This window comes from Podarcis raffonei, chromosome 5, assembly GCF_027172205.1.
Source record: "Podarcis raffonei isolate rPodRaf1 chromosome 5, rPodRaf1.pri, whole genome shotgun sequence".
Classification (NCBI taxonomy): domain Eukaryota; kingdom Metazoa; phylum Chordata; class Lepidosauria; order Squamata; family Lacertidae; genus Podarcis; species Podarcis raffonei.
This window is the reverse complement of record NC_070606.1, coordinates 16,112,271-16,139,652: the sequence shown is the minus strand read 5'-3', so window position 1 is coordinate 16,139,652 and position 27,382 is coordinate 16,112,271. Positions and strand designations below refer to the sequence as shown.

At 43.7% G+C, this 27,382-nt stretch overlaps 1 protein-coding gene across 1 annotated transcript; it reads right to left on the bottom strand.

Moving 5' to 3' along the window:
* Positions 1–25,870, bottom strand: ANXA7 (annexin A7). The gene is made up of 13 exons (XM_053388000.1): positions 25,703–25,870; positions 19,339–19,393; positions 14,641–14,863; positions 13,348–13,443; positions 11,996–12,033; positions 10,024–10,126; positions 9,142–9,236; positions 8,338–8,451; positions 6,642–6,812; positions 4,663–4,833; positions 4,481–4,556; positions 3,573–3,685; positions 1–303 (listed from the first exon to the last, which is right to left on the bottom strand). The coding sequence occupies exons 2-13, from the start codon at positions 19,390–19,392 to the stop codon at positions 181–183; spliced, it is 1,377 nt and encodes a 458-aa protein (XP_053243975.1). The 5' UTR covers position 19,393; positions 25,703–25,870; the 3' UTR covers positions 1–180.
* Between the last annotated feature and the right edge of the window lie 1,512 nt (positions 25,871–27,382).

Genomic DNA, 27,382 nt, shown 5'->3' with positions numbered 1-27,382 from the left:
AGACAGCAGGTGTCTTATTTTATATTGTAAAGTACATGATGTGCGAAATTAAGGCAATTATATGTGCAAAATAAACCATCCATTAGAAGCATAGAAGTCTAGGATAACTTATGCTCTTATATGCAATGATAGTCATTTGCCCAAGCAGCTCATTTTCCATTTTCTTTGTTTCAGCGTGGTCTATTGACCAACAAGGGCCAAGAGCAGACGCCTGTAATCTCCACTTGTGTCACTTTGTATCATTGTGCCCAAAGTCTTCTGATACATCTGGGTGAACATCTGTTTGATTTGTGCAAGATCAATCTGCGCCAAAAGAAACAAAGCAGACAACTGAGAGAAGACGCAACTTAATTCATGAATCCCATTAAACTCAACAGGCAGGTCTAGTGCCACTGAAATCCCAGATGGATTGTGCCCCATTCACCCGCACCGGGCATTAAAACTTCAGTGCCAGTTTGATGGTGAGGAAGAATTAATTTGACACCAGAAACACAGTCTGCAACATGTTACAAAGCTACTCGAGACATAGGTTTGCCTAGCGATCCAGCCTCTATTACTGCTCTCTGTGAACAAGTAAGTAGTGCATATATGCTACTCTCTGGTACAGTGGATTATGCAACCTTCATTTCCACATTGGGGGAGAAGTTCATCATGTTATTTGTATGCCACCTTTCCTGAAGGCATGGTTTTCACTATGGAAAGATAGCATACAAATAATAACTAGGGCTGGGCAGTGTTACCGTATTTTTTGCGCTATAGAGACACACCTAGTTTGGGGGGAGGAAAACAAGAAAAAAAATATTTTGAATCCCAGAAGCCAGAACAGCAAGAGGGATCTGGCTTCTGGGATACCTGCGCCAAGCCTCTTCAGGGCAGCGGGATGAAGGCTCCCCCTGCCCAAAGAGGCTGCGCACGGCTAAGGCAGAAGCCAGGGCAGGCGCGTCACTGAAGGGGGACTGCGCAGTTCTCCATCTCTGCGCAGCGCCCCTTCAAGCGAAGCTGGAGAAGGAAAAGAAGGAGACCCTTCTGTTCATCCTCCGGCTTCTCGCGCTGCGCTCCAAAGGCTTCGGGTTCCTTTGGCTGAAGCCAGGAGAGTCATGCTCTCCCGGCTTCAGCCAAAGGAACCCGAAGCCTTCGGAGCGCAGCGCGAGTGCCTGCTGTACTCCAAAGGCTTCAGGTGGCTATCTCTGAAGGCTGGAGAGCGAGAGCACTGATCCCTCTCGCTCTCCAGGCTTCAGCGAAAGCAACGCGAAGCCTCCAGAGGGAGCCCTCCCTCTGCACTTCAGAGGCTCCGCGTTGGTATCGCTGAAGCCAAGGAGCCTGCATTCGCTCCATAGGACGCACACACATTTCCCCTTCATTTTTGGAGGGGAAAAAGTGCGTCCTATAGAGCAAAAAATATTTTCAACATTGTGGTGTCTCACCAGCAAGGGGTGAAACCAACCTCAGCTCCCACTGTGGAAGCTAAGGTGCTTTCACCCCAGCGCCTGGTGGGTGGGAAGGCTCCTACCCCCAACTGAGTAAGCAGGGACCTCCTTTTCGAGGTGCTCTCTGCTGGTGTGGTACCTCTTTCCCCTGGGAGGAAGATGCAGCCAGCTTACCCCCCAAAGATGGACCAGGCAGCAGTAGCCAAGTTCGCAGAGCCTCTCAGGCTCTGTGCGTTGACTGCCCTTGCCTATGGAGGCATGCCGCCTCTTCCCTTGTGGGGTGGTAACAGACAGCCCACCCTCCCAGACAAAGGCAGCCACGTACACAGAGCCTGGCCCTCGAGCCATGGGGTGCAAAACCACTGTATCCACGCAGCCTCTGCACCCCCTGGCTGAGCCCATCCAACCTAAGTGGCAGCAGTTGAGGCAAGTGCAGACAGGCTTGCCTCAGCAGGTGAAGTCTAACAGAGCCAGAGGAGAGGTGGGGGTTCCTTTAAATGTCTCTGTTGAGAGGTGCACACCTCAATGGAGAAGTGTGACAGAGCCTGCACTTCCCCAGCCACAATCCTGCCCATGTGCAAGCGGGAGTGGGGCTGGGAAGCACTTTAACAGAGCCCCCCCCCCACCGCTGGCTTGTGCGGTGTCAGGGAATCTGTAAAACTGCTTGGCGAGGGCAGTGGCGTGCTTAGCCAAGCCGTTTAAAGAAGCACAGGGAGGAACAAGCTGTATTGTGCCTCGCCAATGCAGCCTGTCTCTCCCTCTGCTGGTATGAGGGCACAGTGGGATGGCGGCTTCACTCAGGAGGTGGCAGTTTCACCCATACCACTGAGTGAAGCTGTCAACATGGTCTGCCCCTCCTAGCAGTCCTGGGCAAGATATTGATGTATTGCCAGGCCTAATAACATGACAAAAGCAATCACACACAATAAATAAATACATGAAACAGTACATTGCTTTCATTCTTAAAGTGCATGGCTCCAACCTGTCTTGGCAACTGCAGCTGCCCCCGCCTCATGTTCATAGCCAGTCTTTCTACCTGGAAAGCCTCTAAAGCAATGACTCAATAATGAAGACTGAGATTGGGGCAACTATCACTGCCAGGAACAATGTGGCACTGAGTCTGCTACCTAGAAGAAGAGTGCTTTCTATCAACTAGATCTGTGCCAGCTCAGGTAACTGGCATCACCGCTAATGGCCTTGAATCTATACAATGTGCTACTTGGATTGTACAAGTTTAATAAAGAAAGCTGCTTATAATACCAGAAAAGTTTCAACTATCAATTTGTCAAAAGTGTTTACAGCTTCTGTTACCTTCCATTGTGCCTGAACTTCATACAATAAAAGATCGTGATGCATTTGCGTTTTAATAAAGGAGCCATTTGACCTCTTTGGAAGTATGGCCAGATGGTATATATAATAAACACAAACAAGATTAAATAACCGGCCTTTAAGTACCGTATTTTTAGCTCTATAGGACGCACTTTTTCCCCTCCAAAAATTAAGGGGAAATGTGTGTGCGTCCTATGGAGCGAATGCAGGCTCCTTGGCTTCAGCGATAACAACACGAAGCCTCCAAAGCAGAGAGGGAGCGCTCCGGAGGCTTCGCATTGCTTTCGCTGAAGCCTAGAGAGCGAGAGGGGTCGGTGCGCACTGACCCCTCTCGCTCTCCTGGCTTCAGCCAAAGGAACCCGAAGCCTTTGGAGCGCAGTGGGACCTTGCGCTGCGCTCCAAAGGCTTCAGCCACGCGCCTGCCTGGAAGCCAGAGGAGGAACAGAAGGGGAATCCTTCTGTTCCTTCTCCAGCTTCGCTGAAGGTTCGCTGCACACTTCCCCCTCTCCAAGAGAGGGAGAACTGCGCAGCACCCCTTCAGCGATGCGCCTGTCCTGGCTTCTGCCTGTCCTGGCTTCTGAAGGGGGAGCCTTCATCCCGCTGCCCTGAAGAGGCTTGGCGCGGTTATCCCAGAAGCCAGAACAGCCACATGGTATCCCAGAAGCCAGATCCCTCTTGCTGTTCTGGCTTCTGGGATTCAAAATATTTTTTTCCTTGTTTCCCCCCCCCCCCCAAAAAAAAAACCTTGGGGCGTCTTATCTGGTGCATCCTATAGAGCGAAAAATACAGTACATATTACACATAATCAATTCTTACCTCGCTGCGAGTGACTACAATTCGAACCAAGGTAGAGTCATCTGTGCCGGCTCCTTTCATGGAATGATAAAGCCTCTCTGCAAAAAAGGCTGGGCGATTCAGAGCACATTGCACTGCAATAAAACAGTATTGAGATTAACTCAAAGCTAACACAGACAGCTCAAAGCCACAAGATTCTAACAGCATCAACCTGCCAGAATCTTTAATCCAAACTGCATTTTTTGTCATTACATTCCCCCCAACTATATTACAACATAAAGATAATACAAAGACCAACAGTCCAAAAGCATAAAATTATAGTAATTAAGTAACAATCATGTCCTTACTAGGCAAATTGGAGTTAAATGTTGCTAGATCAGCCCTAACTGGTTCTAGGGAGGAAATGGGTGCATCTAGCCCACTCCCCAGTGAGGGTTTGCTTTAGGGAGTGTGCCTCCTAGTGGAGGGAAAGGATTACTGCACCACCAGCAATCTGAAGCAGTGGTACCTTGGTTGTTGAACAAATTGGCTCCTGAACGCCACTAACCCGGAAGTAAATGTTCCAGTTTGTGAATGTCTTTCAGAAGCCAAACATCTGAAACAGCTTCCACCTGAGTGCAGGAACCTCCAAGCCAATCGGAAGCTGCACCTTGGTTTTTGAACGGTTTCGGGAGTTGAACGGACTCCCGGAACAGATTAAGTTCAACAACCAAGATACCACTGTACATCACATGTGCAAATTAAGCAACTGAAATCAGTCCTCTTATTTTGCATAAATTATTTTACAGGTCTGGGAAGGGCACTGAAGCCCCAGCTGATGCTCATTAATCAGTGAAGTCTCCAGCACCTAATAGTTGTAGGTGCTTGGTAAATAAATTGCCCATAGAAATGACATCATTGAACAATGAAATGCAGGAAAAGTCCCTTACCGATAGCCTTCAAACCACGTTCTACATTTCCTGAAAACTCCCGGCCAATGCTGCTTAATAAATCTCGGTTAGCAACCTGCAAAAATATAATCAGGAAATGTTAATTTTTTTAGCCAAAGAACTGATGAAAGCCAAATCCAGTCCTGTCTAGTCCACACAAATGCCCTCCCTTTCTTGTCTACCTGAGAGTAGGCTTCAATTGTGGCTTTCAGCTGGGGAAAGCTTCTAGTTGCCAGGACCATATTGAAGGCAGACTCATCAGTCCCCAGCTTCCCTTCACCAGCTTGGAAAAGGCGCTGAGCATCTTGTTGAGCCTTTTGGTAATCTACAGTTTGATTCTCATCCCGATTACCCTGTAAGAGAGAAAAATATTGATTACTACTATTATATACAGTAAGCCCACAACTTATGCAGAGGTTACGTTCCAGGGATCAGATCACAGCTGAAATTGTGTATAGTCAGAACTCATTGGGTTCAATGGCAGGTAGGATTGCCAAGTCTTTTTCCCTGGATACCCACCCTCTTTTAATTCACTTTTTTGCCAAGCACACAGGTTAAATGCATGTCAGTTGCAGGCTTACTGTACTAGCCCTGCTTGCAAGTTGCCTTCAACTATTTAAAAATGAAGTAAAAGCATGGTGATCCCTTTTCTCTTTCATTTAGACATGGCAAATGATTAAACATCTGGCCTCCATTTATGTTTTACAGTATCCTTGTCTGAACACAGGTATGGCTCCACAAATATGCAAAATGAAATGAGCAAACCTAAGATCAACTGTTCAGTCATCTCATAATTTAAACCGTCTAGAGGACAAGGCAAGATTGCTCGCTCCCCCCCCCCCCCCCGCAGTTTAATTTATATTTAAAGCCACTGGTAACTGTGACCAGAGAGAAATTAGAAATTAATACTTGCACATTACAATGGTAGGTAAATTAAGCAGAGCCACAGTGTAAGATAAATATTTCTAACATGATCAAACTACTTATCTTTCTATCAGTTAACAACAGACTAGTCCAGTATTTTTATTTTAATCAACAATGACAATTACTTAGGGGAGAAATTTAAACTGAGCTGGATAGACAGACTAGTTTCAAACTTTCTTGGCACTGTAAGATTGTGAGCATTGAAATGAACCAATTTTGTTCCCATAAAGAGGATGGGGGAACCTGCAGCTCTCTAAATGTTGCTGGACTAAACCTCCCATCGTCAGTGGCCCATGCGGACTAGAACTGGAGTCCATCATCAAATGGAGAACCAAAGGATCCGTCGCCCCCACCATAGAGCAAGATATGAAAGAATGGCAGGACATTAATAAAAGTGCCTATTTGGGGGGGGGGAATTCAATACAATGTGCAAAAAGAGGAGGCCTGGTCCATGATCTGTGCCTGTATCAACACATTAACACGTTGAACTAGTTAGGAGAGATGTATTCCAAATCAGAGTTTTGGTTTGGGCAAGATGGGACAGGTCTATTTAACACAGTACTATGGTTGCATCTAAGTGAAAAAAAATGTCAAATACATCCTGTTTTTGGGTGCCATGCTCACACATGAGATAACAGCCTGATACACAACATTGTGGTGCCCCAAAACGCACGTTTTTGGGCACCATGCTTGTGTGTGGGCAAATGACTCGTGCAGGAGCGCAGCCCAGAAGACACACATCCTGGTTTTTGTGCTGGGACATATTGAAGGATATGGTGCCACCATACCCTTCAATAACAAAAACTACCACATTTTCAAAAGTAGGTCTATGGTTTGGATTTTGAAAAAGGGGGGTCCACAGTACTAAGCTAATTGGGAGCTACTCATCTATTGTGTCTGTTTTATTCAATAATATTATTCATCAGTAATAGGTCTCCTTCAGAGCTGGATGTCACATTGATCGGGTCCTAGAGGGTCATGTTAAGCCAAGACCATTTGCTTCAAGAGATAGGTATTTGAAATCTCCATCTGATAGAAAAAGCCTGTCCTATCATCAAATCCTATTTCATACAAGGACTGGTACCTAACCCAGGATACATTTCAAAAGGGGTGGAAAACTTACAGGTGGAACTGTACTTGGCGCAAACTAGATACTTATATGGTGGCCTTGTTATCGAGGTAAATGTGTGCTTGGTAAACATAAATGCGACAGAAGGTGGTTGGTTGTTCATCCTACCTGGCACATAGATACAAGTAATCGTTCAAAGTGTCCTGACGTATCGGACCGAATATCATGCTCGATATCTCTTCCAAATTCACTGTTGTAACATCTGACAATTTCTCGAATCTCCTGGTTTGTCCTTGTGCACAGAATCTCAATCAGCACATTCTCCTGTGTGCCTGCACCCTGCAGGCAGAGAAACAAAGCACTACAGACATTACCTCAATGCAGGCTGCTCGGAAAGCGGACCAGAACATCTAATTGTTTTATTACATTAGAAAGAAGATTGATCACTTTTTTGTACTGTAGGAACATCTGAGCCATATTGCTTCATTCAACTAGATCATGTTGCAAGCCATTGTGCATCTTTCAGCTCATGCAAAAAAGCTACCCAACAAACTTGCTTCATTTAGCCACCAGCTACCAATAGTTCCCAAGGTTTGTTACAGAAGAAAAGTATTATAATCTAAGAGCATAATCCAGTGATGGTCTCACTGGAAATGAACAGGATGCAGGCACAAGCACGGACGAACATGACTTAGGTCTACTAATTTTAATGGGTCTATGCGTTAGTAAAACTCAGCTGGCTACAACCAGGAAACTGTGTCTATAGGGCATTTGTCACTTGTATCTCTAACACATACATATTTCCATATCTGGGTATATATAGAAGTCATGCAGCCAGAAATGTAAGGAGCTTGAGCAAAGAAAGCAAGGACACCAATCAATCCTTCAGTTATTCAGAACATAGAAGGCCTTCTCCATTTTTTAAAATAACTAAGGGATGTGTGGGGAGATTCATATTAGGAATCGGTACCATGTACATATAAATTACACTTGGGCACTGCTATGCTCTTTGCACAGGTTTCATTCATTGTCAGTGGAGCAATATTTTCAACTAGACTGTAGGTTAAATTCACAGACTGAGCATCCCTGCCTGCCTCCTGAAGTACTCCCACAGTTGTCTTACAGGTATTTCTGCATTCAGATCAATCATAGTCACCCAGCCCTGCTACTGGAGACAAGCCAGCACTGCATATCTGACTTGTTGGCTGAGAATGACAGAAGCGCTGTCACTCTTCTGTATGCCTGACATTAGAAGTTTCTCTCACCCGCCTCCCCACCCCAGCTCTTGCCACTCCCAACCTGCCTTTCTGGAGAACTGAAGGGGGCTGAGGAGAAAACCAGGAGTGGATTCCAATGGATTTGGGGGTGGGGGTGCAGGGTGTTAATTTGATGGTCTATTTGTTTCTGCCAAGCACAAGGCGTTCCTGGATTGCACATGTGCCTCATTCCCCAACACTAACAGGGTGGGGGGGTGGAATAAAGAACTGGGAGAGGGGAGAACAATCATCTCTGACTCTCTGACTGAAAGCCGAGTGAATAAGAAAACACGAAGTGGGGTTCTGTGAGTAGCACAAAAGAATATGCAAAACAGGACCATGGTTAATTTTGCAAGACAGGCATTGGGGCCTATTTTCATGAGAGATTTGCCGTAATTTTGAGAGAGTGGGAGCAGGTTGCATTTGTCGGTGAATATTCTGGAAATGTACACTGCATATATTCCTTAATTTTAAAAACTATTAACACAATTTTCACCTTTATTACTGAAAATAAATTTTGAAATAACTTTGATCTAGTTGAGCATTTGCGGTCCTTTACAGTTAATGTGATGATTTTGCATGAAAATAAATGCCAGTGAAAATCATACCTTCATGGCATGCCGCAAACTCCAAGCATCATAGTAAGTACTTGGCATGAACAATGCAAGGATCAGCTCTTCCATATTTCCACTTAGCTCCGACTTCAGGTCTTTAATTAAATCCTGTCCAATTACAAAGTGGTATCAGAAAGGCATACATTCATAAAATATGCATGCGCACACAGATTGAAAATGTACAGTTCAGCTGCTGGCAAATCAATGTTTACTGAAGTTTAGTGAGACATATTTTCAAGACAGAAAATGAAGGCAGTAATCATGATAAATCAATTTAAAACTTCTTTTAAACTAGGGGATCATAACACAGGCAGCCATTTTAAAAGAAATTACTATTTTATACAGCAGAATGCAAAAGAGTTGGTGTGTTGTAGACATGTGCCTTGTATGTCAATACTAGTACCTCAACAAGGCCCATACTGACTTTTTATGTCAAAGAGCTATTTGGAATCTTCTATGACAGGAGAGAGCTTCTGTCTGAAATAGGTTGCATCACTCAGCACATACTGAACATGAAGCTACTGTCACCACTTCACTGTTACACATTATACTAGTAAAGCACAGCCAGAGGCTATGTCCACTCCTAGCTTTCTTGAAAACCACTACAGGGGAGGGTCCAGTATTTGACAAAATAAAGAAATGAAGTTAAATTACAGACCTCACTCTGCTCACGACAGTTAAGCACACAAGCTGTACCAGCTGCTGATTTGCTTTTCTTCATTATTATTATTATTATTATTATTATTATTATTATTATTATTATTATTATTAGACAAACAAAATCACCAGCAATCATACCTTGCCATACATGGTCTTGAAAGCAGCCTTAATTTGCTGTCTCTGACTATTGGAGCGGTTGGACACAACATCAATGATTGCCTGTTCATCCGTTCCTAGGGAGCAAGAAGGCAACTCAGTGTAGTCTCGTATCAAGCCATTTCATCCCTTTTATTGTACACCCCAAGGCATCAGGCAAAAACACTGCTTTAGTACAGAGACCTTGCCTTTGCAAACTGCTCACATGCATAGATTTCCTGTACAAAATGAAACTCACTTCATTGCAGAGTTTGAATGCAGAGAGGTATCAGAGGCTTGCTTAAAACAGATATTTAGCAATGCACACTGTAGGGAAAAGATTTCAAACACGGGGACATCTGACAAAGCTCTGGGGTAGAATCCAACTTTGTGCAAGTGGACTTCTCTCATACAATGGAACTTCACCCTCCTCTCCTCCCACCTGCAGCCACCAAATCAGGCACCACCAAAATCTGCCCTGGACAGTGTTGGATACACTTTAGACAAGGGAGTTCCCTGCATATTGTGCAATCCTCTCTCATGGTTACGATTCTTCATGCCCGCTCTACAGACCCACCTATCCCAAGTCTTGCTGCTCTTTTTCACTGTTGCCCAGTATTTCTATTTTTAAAAATCCAAAATGGAAACCAAGCCATGGAAAGAGGAAGCCGTGTTGAAAAAATATTCCATATAAACAATTCAGGTTGTAGAGTGAAAGGCTGATTTGCACCCCAAGTTATGTTAAAGACTATGGTTAAAATATATACAAGTGTTGGAAGGATCTAGTGAGAAGACGTACAGGATTAAGGTAGAGGAGAGTGTTTGGTTTCTGGGCCTACACAAGTTTAAACACGAACACTGTATGAAACACAAAACCGCTCTTACCAAACCCTTTCATAGCCTTGCGCAGAATTTCTGCATCCCGCCCTGCATCAAAGTTCGGAGCCGGTCGAATTGTGCCTTGCATATGTTGAGTCATGGCTGCAGGCTGAGATTGAGAAATCTGTTTTACCATGTTATTGATCCACATGAAATGCTTATTCAATCTCAGCAATGAAATCTTAGCCATCAGTACTTTAGAGGGAAAGGAGAGACACCCTAAGCAGTTGGGAGGCCAATATATTCCAGATGAACAGACTTGGTTTACTAATATGATGGGGCACCTGTCATCGGCTCAAGCCTTTATAAGTATTTGCAGGAAATTTCCCCAGCAATCAACTTCAGGCTGGAGGACACATCTCCTCCCTTGGAATTCAGAGCTAAAACAGAAACACAGAGAGGGAGAGGCAGGCTTGAGGCGAAGAGAGGGAGAAGGAGAGGAGAACTGAAGATGCAGCTGCAGGAAAAGCTCCACAGCATTTGGGGCTTTCAACAGGAACACAGGCACAGGAAGAGAATGTAAGAACCTACTAAGAGCCTACTGGATCAGGCCAATGGCCCATCTAGTCCGGCATCCTGTTCTCATAGTGGCCAAACAGATGCCTGTGAGAAGCTTGCAAGCACAACAGCCTTCTCCCCTCCTGCAGTTTCCAGCAACTGGTATTCAGAAGCATACAGCCTCTGACTGTGGAGGCAGAACACATGCATCATGGCTAATGTTGATATCCTTTATGAATTTGTCTAACCCTCTTTTAAAGCAGCTGGCTCAACGATAAGTAGGAGGGTGGCAATCCCTCACTCCCTTGGGAGTCAAAGGGAAGTTTATTGGGTGAGGCAAGAGGCAACAGCACTGCCTGTGTCAACTCTGTACTGGGGCCAGTCTAAGAGAAGGAAGGAGGAGGAATCTGAGCACAAGGAGGTGGTAGAAGAAGCCCCTAGGAGGGTCCTGTAATGAACTGGGATCTTGAATTCTGAAAACAAGGGCTCACTATGTCTACTCTAATGCAAGAGTGGCCTGAACCTCAAGGGGGATGGCTTAGAGGGGAAACCACCCTGTTGTGAAGTGTAACTTTTGCCAAAATCTATTATGTTCCAAGTTACTACACTGGAATCATCAAGGCTGCAATTCTCAAAACATGGCAGGCCTTTACAAATGGCTAGTGCAGAAGGGTTTTATTAGCATTTAATTTAAAAGCAGATTTTAAAAAACTAATATCAAACTTTCCCCTCTATTTAAATATTACTATTTTGACAATTATTATTATTTGCCCCCAGCTCTTTCTTTTACATGGAAGGCTACAGCTCAAGCTTGGCCAAGCGATCTTCTCCTTGTGTACTCCAATTCATCTACCGTCCTTCCCAATTCATGATAACAATAGTTTATTCAAAATCAGACAAGCAAAATCATTATAAGTGCCTCTCCAAACCATAATTGGAAACCCATTTCAAATCATGGTTTCCAATTCAGGCCTGGAGGCAAAATATGCAGTAACTATGGTTTGCCACATTTGGATGACAAACTATGGTTCTCACAAAACAAGGAAGTGAGGTAGGGAATTTGACACACACCGGAAGTACGGCATGTGTATGCCTGAGCTGAGATCCCACAACCTCCCTTAGAAAGTTTTTCTCACACTTTCATTAAGCATACCTTTTTGTAGTTTAAACTGGTTCTACTTGTCCACCCTTGCAACAACCTAGCCAATACAACACTAAGTTTGCTTAGCTTGATTTCCCTCAAAAGGAAAGCTTGCCCCCTAAGACTGAAGGACTCAGTTATATTTACAGCATTCTCTGGCTTCTCAAGCCAGACTCCAAGAGGTGTATTCAAATATGCTGCATACACAAGTGAGTAGTTTTCTATACTGATCTGCAGAACTGGACCACAACATTTTTTCTTTGTCAAAACAATTTGCATTCCCACCATGATCAAATAAAACCAACAACATTGTCCCATTTTATAATACAAATGACATACCTGAGGTGGTGTTGGAGTTGGTCCACCTGGATACCCAGCTTAAGAAAAATACAAAATTGAAATAAGATTTTATTGTTGCCATGCTGTGTGCATAAAATATCATGATAGCAAAATGTGAAGTCTGCTGATTCATGCACTGGTTTTCAGCTAATATTTCCTCATGCAGATCAGGGAGAACTTCAGGACTTGCAAAGCAGCCTGCAGGCTTCACAGTGACATGAGCACCCACCAAATTGTGTCACTTTCAATCACATTTCAGATTTCTGTCTCTTTCCTTGCATCTCCTGCTCCCTTCAGGGAGCTGTGCATGGAAGAAATACTTGCTGGATGCAAAGCTGACCATTAAAACACTATCACTTGCAGCCTGGAACTCCCTATCTTTATTTCCAAGGTCCTTTCTGACACAAGGTAAGGAAGTGGGACTTCAGTAAGGCACAGTGCAGATGTGGCATTAACAGCAGCATAACCAAGATGAGGAGGAATGCCACAAATTCACAGGTTCCCTCTCGCTTTTTTGCACCAATTTCCCCCCTCCTTTTCCTGGTTAGTATTTACTAGGGTGTCATGTCATATCTGCATTGCCACTGAGCAGATTAACATTAACGATAGGAGCCAACTACGGCAGCATCCATGCAATCCAGGATCATGGAGGACCACTAGTGGACTCACAAGCCAGCTGGGGCTGTGTATAGATGCTGTTTCTGTGAATCACTGTCCCCACATGGGATTATACATGAGGCCGGTGCCAGAGTTGCAGGCATTCGTCTGTCTCGAGAGACCATGAAGTGCGCTTCTGGGGTTGAAGTCAAACTACTGGAGAATCACAGCACCTGCTGTGGCTGCAGAGATTGGTAGTTCATAGCTGTTGCCTCTCACATTGTTTCTGGTATGTTAGCAACATCGAAGTGACCTCTCTGAGGCAGAGGCCTGGGCGGTGTGTATGGAGGTCCTGGGCTTCCTAGATGACAAGAACTGCCACCCCACCCCACCCCACAGCGTCAAGGATGTGGACCCAAGGAAAGCAGAGCGATACATTTGGCACCAGCTTGGCTGCAGGAGTTGCCAGAAGGAGGTGTACAAGGCCCCTTCCAACCATCTTACGGACTTCATTTCAAATTTGTGTAGGGTTTGCTCCTTGGCCTTTTCTTCTCCTGAAGATGTCCCACAAGGCAGTGGGTAACAGTACTTAACTACTATTTTGTGTTTCAGCAGTGGAATACAGACTTACAGTAAGACTTACAGATACAAGCTTGCTTCACTAGTCTCATATTTTACTGGGTGCATTCCACCTCTAAACCCATAAACAGAATGATTTATCCTTTCCATATCCAATCACAATAGTTGTTCAATACCTGGTACTTGTGCTGGTCCACCTCCCATATAATTTTGGGTTGGAGGCTGCGGATAGCCATAGCCAGAACCATTTGAAGGTACTCCAAACCCAGCACCTGGAATAAGTACATTTAAAAAAATAAAAAATCTGATACCATGCAAGTGCAACCAAAATATTTCAATCACAAACAACAAAATATAAAGTTAATACATCAATTTAAAGAGCTAGAAAATGCTCAGTTGATTTAATGTCTGTTTGAAAACCTGTATTACTTGTGCTCACTACCAGAATCCTAATAATTTTTTCCCCTTTATGTTGGGTAAGGAACTTTCCCAAATGAATCAGGCAGCTCACTGCATGCTGTGGGCAGAGAAGGGGGGTAAGTTAAAGAATCATTCAGCAGACACTGCAGAGTTAAGGCTAGCTGTTTCAAAGGCCAGCCTTATCCACACTTTCCAGGTACGGTCCATGCGCTTTAGAGCTCAGTGTCTGAGCACCTTTCTTTCTTTTTGCTCCAGAGCTTTCACCACGAAAAGCTGGTCTTTAAAGCTGAATCAGAGCAAATGGCAAACCACCTAAAACCCAAATTGCCATTTGCTCAAATTCAGCTTTAAAGAGTGGATTGTTGCAGGGAAAGCTCCGGGGGGAGTGGGGTGGTACACTCAGACACATGGACTGTGCCTGGAGAGAGCAAAGGAAAGGTATGTCTGGATAAGCCAGCCCTTGTCTGAAGCTTACCTATTCCTTAACATGGTTCTGGTTTTATAGTAGGTTTTTAAAAAGTCATTCATGTGGGGCCAATGGTGGCAAGTATGCAGTAAGCTAACACTATGTGGGATTGGGACTGGTGTGTGGCCTTGAATAGTCACTCTCAGTTACGCAGTGTCCTTCCCTAGCCTGTTCAGTGCCTGGTTGGAAGACAAATGGGAGCTGAGCATTTACCTTTGCCCTTTTCATCTAAGCTTCTCTGACCTTTCTGAAACACAGAGAACATAACCAGCACCTCACTGAGAGCATTGATTCATTTCTTTCTTGCTTAGGGTTTTGTATGAAGTTGTCCTGTTAGTCAAGGACTTCCTCTTCCTCATGTCTACCCTCCGCAAGCCCATTCTGGGGGGTTTCCACAACCTTCCAGAGCAGATCTGGAGAGTGTGGGGATAGATGGGTAGAAAAAGAAGCCCTGCTGCACAGGTTGAGGGTCCTGCACTAACAGGATGGTTTTGTTGGATACAACCTTGTATTTCTTAAGCCACCAAACACAGGCATTCAACTACAGCAGAGATAAGCAGCCAACAGTGTTTCAGCACATTACCTCCAGGATAAGTTGGCATCCCACCAGGCTGAGGAGCCCCAGGGTATCCAGCAGGCGCAGGGGGGTACCCACCAGGTGCGGGTGGGTATCCTGTAGCCCCTGGGAAGCCACCAGCTGGCGGAGCAGCAGGATATGCACCACCTCCCATAGGTGGGAAGCCTCCAGGAGCAGCAGGGTAAGTATATTGACCAGCAGGTGGGTAAGTAGACTCTTGCCCTGTAGGCTAAACACAAGCAGTAGATCAAGAGTTAACACAGTTGAGAAAGAAAGACCTAGAGAAAGTCACAGAAAATTGAAAATCTATACTGAGGCTCTCACTTCAGCTCCAACACTTGCTGGATTAAAGAAAACAACTCTGTTGTACTTTTTTTTTTTAAAAAATCACACATGGAACAAATATGCTTGCCTAATACATACAGTGCAAACCTGACCATTAAAACAGTTAATGCAATAAATGTAGAATAAAATGTAAATGTAAAATTCAAAATGCATTTGCCAAGACCAGAGACAGTATAATAAAGCCCCAATCCTGGAGTCTTCTTATGTACTCAAAGCATACGTTTCAGAAAACTAACTTCTTCAATATGTATGCATGCATGCATGTAACTAGGGCAACTTTTCATCAAGCAGATGGAACAGTATCTATTCTACAGAAAGCAACATCAGCTGTAACTAGAGATTAAAAACACACCATAAAACAATTGCATTAAAACAACACAGTAGTTAAAACAGGAGACTCAGGTCGATAGGTCAAGGGAATGACTGCGTAAACAGGTCATCTTCCAAAGATAGCAGAATACCAACATGGAATGCTCATCGTCCATGAATTCATAATCCCTTTCAAAAACCATCTAAATTACTGATCATCACTACATTGTCTAGCTTTGGTTTCTTAAGTGGGAAACTGTAAGTTTAAGAGCTCACTCCAAAACAGGATAAAAGATCCAAGGGAGTTGCAATATACTGAGAAACTTTAGAAACAGAGATCCAATAACTATAGTCCTAAGCAAATCACTGGTCTATCTTACTTAAATGAAACCGTGCACAGAGCAAAACTAGCAAAAGTTGGCATAAATGCACCAAATGTGGAACAAATAGTTTTATAAACATCTATTGAGGACACTACAAATTAACAAAGGAGATATTGGCTTACTTATAGACCATAAAGGTAAAGGTAAAGGTACCCCTGCCCCTACGGGCCAGTCTTGCCAGACTCTAGGGTTGTGCGCCCATCTCACTTAAGAGGCCGAGGGCCAGCGCTGTCCGGAGACACTTCCGGGTCACGTGGCCAGCGTGACAAAGCTGCATCTGGCGAGCCAGCGCAGCACACGGAAACGCCGTTTACCTTCCTGCCAGTAAGCGGTCCCTATTTATCTACTTGCACCCGAGGGTGCTTTCGAACTGCTAGGTTGGCAGGCGCTGGGACCGAGCAACGGGAGCGCACCCCGCCGCGGGGATTCGAACCACCGATCTTTCGATTGGCAAGCCCTAGGCGCTGAGGCTTTTACCCACAGTGCCACCCGCGTCCCTCTTATAGATCATAAATGGAACTAAATAGACCATATAAATCAAATAAGCCCCACTTTCAAACCTCTTCAAGAAGTGGATTAAACAACTGCAGTTGAGAGGATGTCACTACTACATAGCATCAAGTGCCAGATATGGAGAATACCTCTGCCTCTTCCACCTGAACAGCTTCTGACAACATTTGATGTCAGAAGCTAGACTGAAGATCTCTAAGCTCAGAGGAGAGAAAGACAGAAAACTCCCTGCTTATCACCCGGGCTACAAGCGTCTTGCAAAGAAAGAAACAGATACCCAGCTCTGCAAGGTTGCCAGAAGTTGGGCTCCCCTGTGAGTGTTTCTCCCTTCCTCTCTGAGCTTGCCAGAGAGGCAGAGAAAGCTCCATCGCATGCACCCAGTTTCCAAGCACTTTGCAAAATGGTGAAATTATCCTGTCCTGCTAAGCTGTTGGAGTCTACCACTGAAGCAGAAAAAATACAGATCTATACAGAAACTGCCTCCGAGGTTGTGGCTGAGTAAACACTGGCCCTTATTCACCCTACCCACAACACTGGACTTCGGACTAAAGTAACAGAAGCAAGGTCAACCATAATGCCTACTGTTATCAATACAGAAAGAGAAACTTCATTGATCAGAAATCCCAAAGGAGCAATGAAACAGACAATTAATTATTATAGACAACAGGGATCTTTCCCAGAGGGATTAAAATTTCTCTCTGAAAGGAGAAAGTCTACACCACGATCAAGCATAAGCAGACTGTGGGCAAAGACCCCCCCCCCCCGCAACTCATGCTGGAAAGAGGGGATTGCACATTCCAGTTCACATCACAGATAATTTATACCCTAAGATGGTTCGAATATTCCTCCTACAATTCCTATTGGTTAAGAAACTGCAGTTTACAGGCTTCCCGATCCGCCTACATCATGTTTGCTCCTAAACATGTACCCCCAACAATAGCATATATCCCATGTCCATTCAAATTAGCAGTTTTTACAATAGGGGTGTGTTTTATAATATTCATGCAGCATTTAAGCCTGCGTACTAGCGTGTGGCGCTGTGGGTTAAACCACAGAGCCTAGGGCTTGCCAAACAGAAGGTCGGCGGTTTGAATCCCCGCAACAGGATGAGCTCCCGTTGCTCAGTCCCTGCTCCTGCCAACCTAGAAGTTCGAAAGCACGCAGTTCAAGTAGATAAATAGGTACCACTCCGGCAGGAAGGTAAACGGTGTTTCCGTACACTGCTCTGGTTCGCCAGAAGTGGCTTAGTCATGCTGGCCACATGACCCGGAAGCTGTACGCCAGCTCCCTTGGCTAGTAAAGCAAGATGAGCACCGCAACCCCAGAGTTGTCTGCGACTGGACCTAATGGTCAGGGGTCCCTTTACCTTTTTTTTTACTAGTTTTTAAACTATCATCTGTTATTTCTCCTTGTTATCTCAGCTCACCTCTAAACTATAAATCTATCCCTCTTTCAAGGCTAACAATCTAACACATTCTTTACTTAATTTTAACATTAGCTAGGAAAAGAGCCTCTTAGGGAGTCAAGCTTGTGAGTCCAACATTTGCTTTGTCTCAGCAACTCAGGATGTAAGACATTTACAACTCAGGTTGTAAAACATGCTAATAAACAGTTCTGCAAAGGGGCCCTCCTTGGGGCTCCTTTGAACCTCTTTGTTCACAGAATTGGTCTTAAGGCAGGCATGGTCATCTTCACCATACCATCCCTAAGAATAAAAGTCATTTTCATTCATTTATTCCACACCCTCCTATTCCAAAAGTATAATATCAACATGAAAACAAAGGGAAGTGAGGGTAATAAGCACATCATACAGTAGAGACTGTTCAGTCTCAGGGCAAATTAAGACCTACAAACATTTACAATATACGGTTCTGGGATTGATTAATATTTCATTGCCCTGAAAGAGTGTGGTGGTGCATCTCCCTCCTTAAAGAGGACCTGCTTGGATGCAATAGTACAAACAATTTTGCCACACACGCACACAAACAAATCTAGTAATACACCACGCTACCTGAATAAAAAAGTAAAAACTCTTTACACAATACCAACCATATCACTCATGGGAAAGATAAAAACAAACAGTTAAAATAGTGAATTACAGTACAAATAAAATGTAGACATGGAACAAACAAACAAAAAGCAGCCAAAAGGGGAAAAAAACACCACAATGAATAAAAAAGGGAGGAGGGAGAGAATGAGAAAAACACTGGTAAAAATAATACACATTATAGTAGACAAAACTAAAGATTATAAATAAAAAGCAACATTATAACCAAAAAAAATGCCAAAACCAAACATGAACAAAAGACCAAACAAGAATTTAAAGCATAAACACTGAAACAAGAAAAAAATTATGAACAGAAGTAAAATATACTATTATGAAGTGGACGAACACAAGTGCGAAACAATGTGTGTCCATTGAGTAAACATGAAACAGGAAAAAAATAGAGAAGTAAAAGTGCCATTGAAAGCATTTGCTGGAGAAGCACAAACTGTGCTTTTATGTGGTGAAACCTCAGAGCACTTCGGAGGACAGAAGATGCCATTATGCATGACAGAAGCAAACTGATGTGTGTGAGTCAATATCCTTCAGCACAACAATTCAAAACACTCTTAACATTTTCTTTTCCTCTGCAACTTCAAAACCCAATACCAACACAATGCAATAATGCTCGCAACAATAAAATAATTTCTAGACCAGTTGCACGTTACAAATTACATCTGTGTCAATAACAGGGGAAAATTCAATTTAATTTTTATTAAGCAATAATATGCGCTTGTTATTATATATAGTTACGAGCCTCAGTGTTCTTACAGTAGTCCTGGTCTTGGACGAGAAGCACTGGCAATATCTCTGGGAGCTGTCTGAAACCCAAATAAAATTGATCCAGAAAGCTACCCTGGGACTGCTTCAACCACTGGTGGCTAACCTGCAACTCTCCAGGTGTTGCTGAGCTCCAACTCACATCGTCCCTGACTATTGGCCATTCCCAACAACATCTGGAGGGCCACAGATTAGCCATACCTGGCTTAAAGGCACCATCTGATTGAAGCTTTATGCCTACTAAATACATAGCAAAACAATGCAAATCATCATTGTCTACTGCTGTGCTAAAGTGTGAAAAAGAGACAGAACTGAAATATAGTAAATACTTACAGGATAGCCAGGGAAAGCAGGGTAACCTGAAGGGGGATATCCTGGGTACGACATTCTGTAAGACAAAAGAAAAGTACTTGAGAGCTTTTACTTAAGAGTTAAGTGATTTCCTCATGTGAGCACTTCACCACCAGAAGGATATAACAATCTACTGGTTGGTGCTGCTCGCTGTAGGGTTCTGGTTCCCTTGTGGCGGAATATGCCAGCAAAGCAGACCTTTGGCAGGTCTACTTGACAGTTAGGTGATCCCACCCACCTATCAGCCACCATGATGTTGAGCAAATGACAGGTGGTAGCCCCTCCCACATGTCAAAGTTGACCCACAAGGGATGGAGGGAGATAACGAACTAGTCCATGGGCCAAAAAGGTTTCCCACTCCTGTTTTAATGCATGTGCCATCCATATTATGGCCTTGGTAGTCTTTCATCAGAATACAGAAAGGCAAGTTTCCTTTTTTCCTTGCTGAGCAACTGGGTAGAATATGCACCTTGCCTCCATATAAAAGGGAGAAAGACTTAAAAGCTTAGAAATCAGAGGTGGTGAATTGTAGTCAAGCCTCTACAAGCTCCACAGTGCCTATAGGCCTCTCAGGCATTTTCTGTTTTTCCAGAGAACTGAAGTCACATAATATGAGTTTACTAAAGGCCAGCCAGCTATGTTTCCATCTCACAATGAGTCACTAATCCATGTTTCAGTGTATCCTCCTGAAGTAAAAAATGAGGACCACACCCTCCACAAAGGCAGTTACGTAACGCCAAGCAGGAAACAGAGCATTCATCTGACTGTGGAAAACTGTGTGTGTGTTTTAGGAAAAACAGTCTGAGGTTTAAAAGCTTTCAAGATAATTTAAAAGGATCTCCCTTTTTTATATTAAGGCTATCTGGGTAGCATTCAGTTACAACAGACTCTCTTCTGCCAAGCTTCATAGCAATGAAAATTAAATTAAGACATTCCTCCTAATTCTGAATCTTGGAAGAGAAGCAGTGATGAGGCATGGCTGTGCACTTTATCGCTGGATCAGTAAATCAAGTCTCCACAAATCTACTCCCCAAGGAGTAAAATCTCCACTCCTTTTAACATGGGAATGGGGAGGAGAGGTTTAATGTCACAAACAGCTCCAAGTGTTTCTCAATGCAAAGCTTTGAGCCCCAGCCTGTTTGTCACTTGGCCAGATATGAAGATTCCCGTCTTCCTACTAGGCAATTCTCATCACCCTGCAGTCTGGAGGTGGTCACGGTGCAATTGTGCAATACACTTCCTCTTGCACATACAGGGGACTTGGAAGTGAGGGGTCAGGGGTGTCCATAAATTATGACCTGCTAGTGAGCCAAGTCAAAATCTGTAGATTCCTGTACCAGAGTACAGTCAAACCTGTTTCTGAAAGCATCCCCTTCTTCCATGGCTACACCTTTCACATTTGCCGGTGCAAATTTAACTTTGTTACATTGCCCATTTAACTGGGTCAAATCTGAGATACAGAGGGAATGTGAGACTATGCCATCTATTTCATTTCGCTCTGCCATATGCTTCAATGAATGTAACAGTTGGCAATGAAGTTGCTAGTCCCTTGCTTTGTCTGTGATCCTCTTCCATTTCCTCTTATTTATATAGGGCCTGTTCACTACTTCAGCCCCAAGTATCGCTACAGACCTCTTCTATTCCACACACAGAAATCTTATTCATTAACTGTTTATTCATTAACAGGTTCACTCAGCACTTTCTTCCCCTTCCATACTGTTTCCTAGCAAGCCATGCAAGAGTAAAACAAAATCCAAAGTTGACTGTTAAAACTGTGATGACCTTCAGCAATGTTTGAGAAATCCTTTTAAAGAGATCTTGCCAGGGGAGCAGACACGCAGAGATATGTCTATACATATCCACAGTCCAGGACTAGGTAACCTTGCATTTACAGTTTCTGCTAGACTGATTTTCAAAGGAAAAACCTTTACCTCTTTTTCCAAACCTTGTCTTCTCTATGAATGATAGCAAAGCACATTTCTGGTCAGAGATTGTTCTGGGAAGCTTTAGGGCATTTTTGCTATGCTATCGTTCTTGCATTAATTTCCAAAGCCTTTTCAAAATGGGTAATGGTGTAAATAAAACTGACTAATCAGGGGAAAAGCATGAAGGCACACAAGAACAAGGAAACTTGGTTAAAGAGTTTGAGAAGGATGAGACACCAAAGCAGCATCATATCAAGTAACTGCAAGAATGGGAGATGGAACGAAACCCAAACATGAGATAAAGGTACCCACTACTTCAAATTAAGCTACAAATATAGAGGGAAGGTTTTTACAATTTTTAAAAGTGCAATAAATGCATCCTTGTTACTTGTTACTAAATTGTTTTTTGGAATCCAGATATCCTCTACTTAAGGTAATGTTTTAGTGACAGGAGACACCAAGATTTTTTTAAAGCATTCAAACCATCATATTTTTGTTGCTGGGAAAGTTACATTCTTCCCACACACCAGTGAATCCAGTGCTCTTGCATAAGCATCACAGGCGTCTACTAGATAGCACTGCAATACAACTGGAGAAGAAAAAAATAGGGGAATTCCGTAAGTAAGATTTCACAACAGAAACGGACAGAGCCACAGGGAATAAGAGGGCCAAAGCATTATGTGGGAGATTGACTATGGGAAATAAATACTGACAAAATCTCTCTTTTTTTTGTAAAAACCTCAATGGAGCAAATATTAGCTTACAATATCCAAACACTATGTTTATTAACTTACTCTAAAGACAAGAGAGTAATGCTGTCAAAGGCAGCATTAGCGGCATATATGATAACAGCAGCTAGAACTATACCCAATCCTGAGGACAATGAGAAATGAGTCTGAGAAGATAAAGCACTATGTGCTAATGGCAAAACTGATAAGCTAAATGAGGGTGGAGAAAAGAGGGGAAAGACACACCTTCATTAAAAAGGGGAGCCTGTTTGCTGAATGCTGCAACAGAAATCAGCTGCATTTAAATACAAATACAGTTATATTTTATTATCCTAATGAAGTGTTTGTTTTTTAAAAAATAAAAAAAATAAAGTAACCATAAGAGGAACTGAATGAAAGGAGTAGCACTGAGAGAGCAGGTGGTGACGGAGCTTTAACCCTTTTCGTCCCCACCCTGTTTCTTCACACACACCCATCAAGCACAATCTGCTATTAGCCCTTTCTGGGTGAAGACAGATAAGATGCAGGCAACTGTCCCATTCCACAGCAGGGCTAACACCAGCAGAGGGAAATGCCTTGCCTTAGGTTCTCTACTCCAAGTCGGTTTGGGGCCCCTTAAAAAAACCCTGCTTTTTTTAAAAAAAAAAAGCTTTTAAAATACATGCAATAGTCCGCCCAGTAATAACATAGAGCTTAACAGGAAAATGGAATGAAGGTAGCAAAAAGGAATGTAGAAAGACAAGAGTTGAAGGAAGACCAGAGGAGATGTGCAAGGGGGCATACATGAATACTCTATGGGCAGGAATCTGGGGGGCCCTTTATGGATTGCCTGCACTGAAGAACAAATAAATATATAACTCATCTGCAGATTGTCACATGTAATGGCCCTACATGAATTTATTTCAGCATCTATGCTTCAGTGCACAAACATTTATAGTGTTATTTGTCATATCTGATTATATGCTCACTGATTTCTAGCCTACACTAATTCCTATATGATAGTGTCTAAGAAACCCATATATATAGTGTGTAAAATTGCTTTCAAGATTATATGACTGATTTATTTTATTTCGTTGTTTTTTAATGAGACAGCAGCCACTTTTTTCTTGTAGTTGCATTTGTTTTCAGCTTGGGCTGTTTTGAATTAACAGAAAATAATGATGTACTATGAAGCTGTACTACGTGTGCTCAGAGAGATTGTTCTCAAAAACAGAGTCTCCTAAAAAGCAAGTCAAAATTCGTAACAGCCTGCTTAGGAGTTCAAACACAAGCTATTAACATCAATATGGAAGGTTCACTTTGGGAGAGAACATAAAATCACTTTATGTATGATAATTATTTTAATCCTACCCCCAGTCTACCCTTTCAATTAATGTTTTTGCATGAAATAGTAGCTAGAAATCTACAGGGGTAATTGCTCACTCATGTATGATCAAGGGTGATCATTAAGAGTGCACACAGGAACATAGGAAACTTGTTCGTTTGTAGGGGTAGACTGTTAGGGCTAGTTTTTCAGGGTAGTTTTAATATGAGGTAAGTGCTAAAGAATCATGTAATGGTCATTATCTGGTTATTTAAATTTCAGTTTTATGGACTTAAAATCTTACCCATCTTTGAGATGGGGCAATTTATATGAATAAATAAATTGCAAGTACAGGACCAGATAGCATTGTTTGATTAAGGAGAAAGTGCAATCTCATTCTGCCTGAAGTCCCAATTTCAGGCTTACTTCATAATCTCCACCCCATATATAAATAAATGCCACACCTTTTAACTACTCAGCCTGCTTGTTTGCAAAGAAACTCAACAGCAGTTAACAGATCTTTAATATTAACTCAAAGTTCTGCAGGGAGAACCTGTTGAATGAAGGCCACTGTGAGCACACAAGGCAGGATGGCAAATCCAGGGTTACAGCTACTTTGTATGACTCATGCGTTTGCCCACTGTCACGCTTTCTGTTTTGGACATACTGTACAACTAAAAGCAAATGTGTCAAGAATCATTGCATCGCAAAAGGCACACAGTCACAGAATCACAGAATTGTAAAGTTGGAAAGGGCCCCCAAGGGTCTTCTAAATCCAAGCCCCTGCAATGCTTCACTTCAGCTTAATCCAGAAAAAACTCCAGTACTTTCACAGTGTGTTAAACAAGAAGAGGCAGCTACTAGTCACTGTTAACACTGAAAGCGCATCGGCAAACAAATTTCCTCCAGAGCATGCATGCAGTTCAGTAACCACTTGAAAAAAGAAAGCAAAAGCACCTATTTATTTATTTATTGAATTTATATACCGCCCTATACCCGGAGGTCAAACCTAGGCAGCATCTTAAAAAGCAGAGACATCACCTTGCCAACAAAGGTCTGTATAGTTAAAGCTATGGTTTTCCCAGTAGTGATGTATGGAAGTGAGAGCTGGACCATAAAGAAGACTGATCGCCGAAGAATTGATGCTTTTGAATTATGGTGCTGGAGGAGACTCTTGAGAGTCCCATGGACTGCAAGAAGATCAAACCTCTCCATTCTTAAGGAAATCCGCCCTGAGTGCTCACTGGAAGGACAGATCCTGAAGCTGAGGCTCCAATACTTTGCCACCTCATGAGAAGAGAGGACTCCCTGGAAAAGAGCCTGATGTTGGGAAAGATGGAGGGCACAAGGAGAAGGGGAAGACAGAGGACGAGATGGTTGGACAGTGTTCTCGAAGCTACCAGCATGAGTTTGACCAAAGTGCGGGAGGCAGTGGAAGACAGGAGTGCTTGGTGTGCTCTGGTCCATGGGGTCACGAAGAGTTGGACACGACTGAACGACTAAACAACACCTGGAGGTCTCAGGGCGGTTCACAGTATATATATACAGAATAGATAGATAGATAGATAGATAGATAGATATAGATATATACATATATATGTATATGTATATGTGTATATATATATATATGTGTGTGTGTGTGTGTATATCTTGCCACAACCATCATAAAAAAAAGACTCAAATGGGGATACTGGGCCAGCCTAGCAGCAGAGGCAAACCAACCCCAGGAAGGGGCAATTCCTGGGGCTTCCTCTGCCGCTTTAGGCGAGGCAGCACCTCTGCCCGTACTTTCTTAAGCAAGCAGCCGGTTTTATAGAATGCTTGCAGCTGAAGAAATCACGCGCTGATCTCCGCGGCTGCCGCCTGGGGCGCAAGGTTGAGGGGAAGGAAATGTGGAAAAAATAATGCGCATTTATCCCTTAATGTTACCCTTCGTTACTCTCAGCCTCGGTCGCCTGATTTCCAAGGGAAGCTTCTCATTCCTAACCTTGCCCTGAGTTGAAAAGAGTCGTGGTTGCCCTGCGGCTGTTAATCCGAATTTGATCCACCACCGAGGGAGGAGAGAGAGAGAGAAAAGGCAATGTCCGCAGCATTAAGAGTTTGCAGTTCAACTCCCGAGCCCCTGGACTTTGGCAGGATTTCAAAGCGGGTGGAAAACTTGGCAAGCTCAGAAGCGGGGAGAAAAACCGTTGTTCAAAAAAAAAGGGGGGTGAGGGCTGAGGAGACGTCCACGTCGTCAAGCAGGAAAACATACACAAACACAAACACGGGTTTGGTTTAAAACACACACACAACACGGGAGACGTCGCTAGAACTTAATACCCCTATTACTACTATTACTAGTACTACAGTATTTTGCCCCCCGCGGCTTCCCGCCTTCCCGCTCTCACCTGAGGCGCGGCCGACAATCCCCGCTAACGCAGCTCAGCGAAGCAAAATGGAGACGTCGCCCGGGCGAGGTGAGGCCGGCGGAACCCGGCCCGCCCCTTCCCTGGGGCCGGGGTTGACTTTCGCCCCGCCCGCCTTGAGGAAGCGAAGACCCGCCGCGCTGCCCCAGCGGCTGTGAGGAGAAGCGGCGGCGTTGTTCAAGGCGGCTCTTCTCGCGGGGAGTCACGTTCGCACGTTCAGGGCGGCTCCGCAACGCGGCGACGCGTTCTCCACCACCCAGAAACCTGGGACGTTTGAACGGCCCGCAGCTGCTCGCGAATGTCGCGCTTGCTGTCGGGCAAGGTGGTGGCTATACCACTCCAAGCTCTCTTAGCTGAGAGGTGGATTATCTAGACCAGCCGTGGGTGGGCAAATTGTGACTCGCAATTATTTTTTTACCGGATTGCATTCCCACCACCCACAACCATGGGTTGATGGGAGGGCTGCAAGGTTCAGGACCAGTGTTAGAAACTGACGTGGGAGCTAAAGCTAGCTAGGAGCTAAATGGCACCTTAAGCCTAGGTTATGGGCGCCACAACGGAATGTCCAGGCAGGCTTTTGAATGCAAGGCTGGAAATGAAGGAACTGCAGCTAAAATATTATGTTCATTTTTCACATGGTCTAGTCCTTCCTTTGCCCACCCCCCTAATATTCTCTTCTTCAGGCTTCAGGGAGTAGCTGGAAATGGGGAGGCAGAAAAAAGTTTTTCTTTCCTTCCACTCTGGAAGTTTTAATCTGAAATATTAGGCGCAGTACTAATAAACAGCTCACGCTAATGAAATTCCCTGTCACAAAATGCGCCTAGAGCAATGGGGGTTTCGAACGCTGTTCAGAATCGCTCATCTACACCATTTCAATCCAGCCTTGAAACTGATTTTGGTCACTCTAGTAGGAGACAGGATGCACGCTTAACAATTTTATTGGACCTTCCAGTGGCTTTTGATACCACTATCCGCAGTATTATTCTGTGGGTAGGAGCACAGAGATAGGAGATTCATTCATGACATCTTGGCTGGTTCCACCTTATCCCCAATGGTTTCTAACATGCATATGAAGCTGCTGAGGCAGCTCATCCAGAGCTTTAGAGTGAAATGTTACTAATAACACTGATGACCTCTATTTCTTCTTGTCATGGGAGTCATGTGAGGCACTTAAAGTTCTGAACCAGTTCCTGGAATCAGTAATGAGCTGGATGAGGGCCAATAAACTAAAGCTAAATCCCAACACACTGAGGTTCTGTGAGTGGAAAACTTCTGTGGGTGGCGTTTAACCTTTTTTGAATGGGGTTGCAGGACTCCCACAGAAAGATCATGTTCAGTCTGGGGGTGCTCCCTGGAGGACCACGTCTTTAGTTGTATAGATTGCTTTAAAGAAGTGTGTGTATATATATATATATATATATATATATATATATATATATATATAAAAAACAACAAACAGGCAGTAACTCGCGTTTTTAAAGTTCCAAGTTATGTGCCGCATCTTAAAATCCCCAATGAGCAAAGATTGCAATTGCCATGAGGGTTCTTCCATTTGTTCCTTCTCTCTACCTTAATATTCTATGGTGCTGGTGTGATGCATACCTATGCTATTACTCAAACCCACATAGCTAAAGGAACATTTACCCCTGTATCAACCTGACC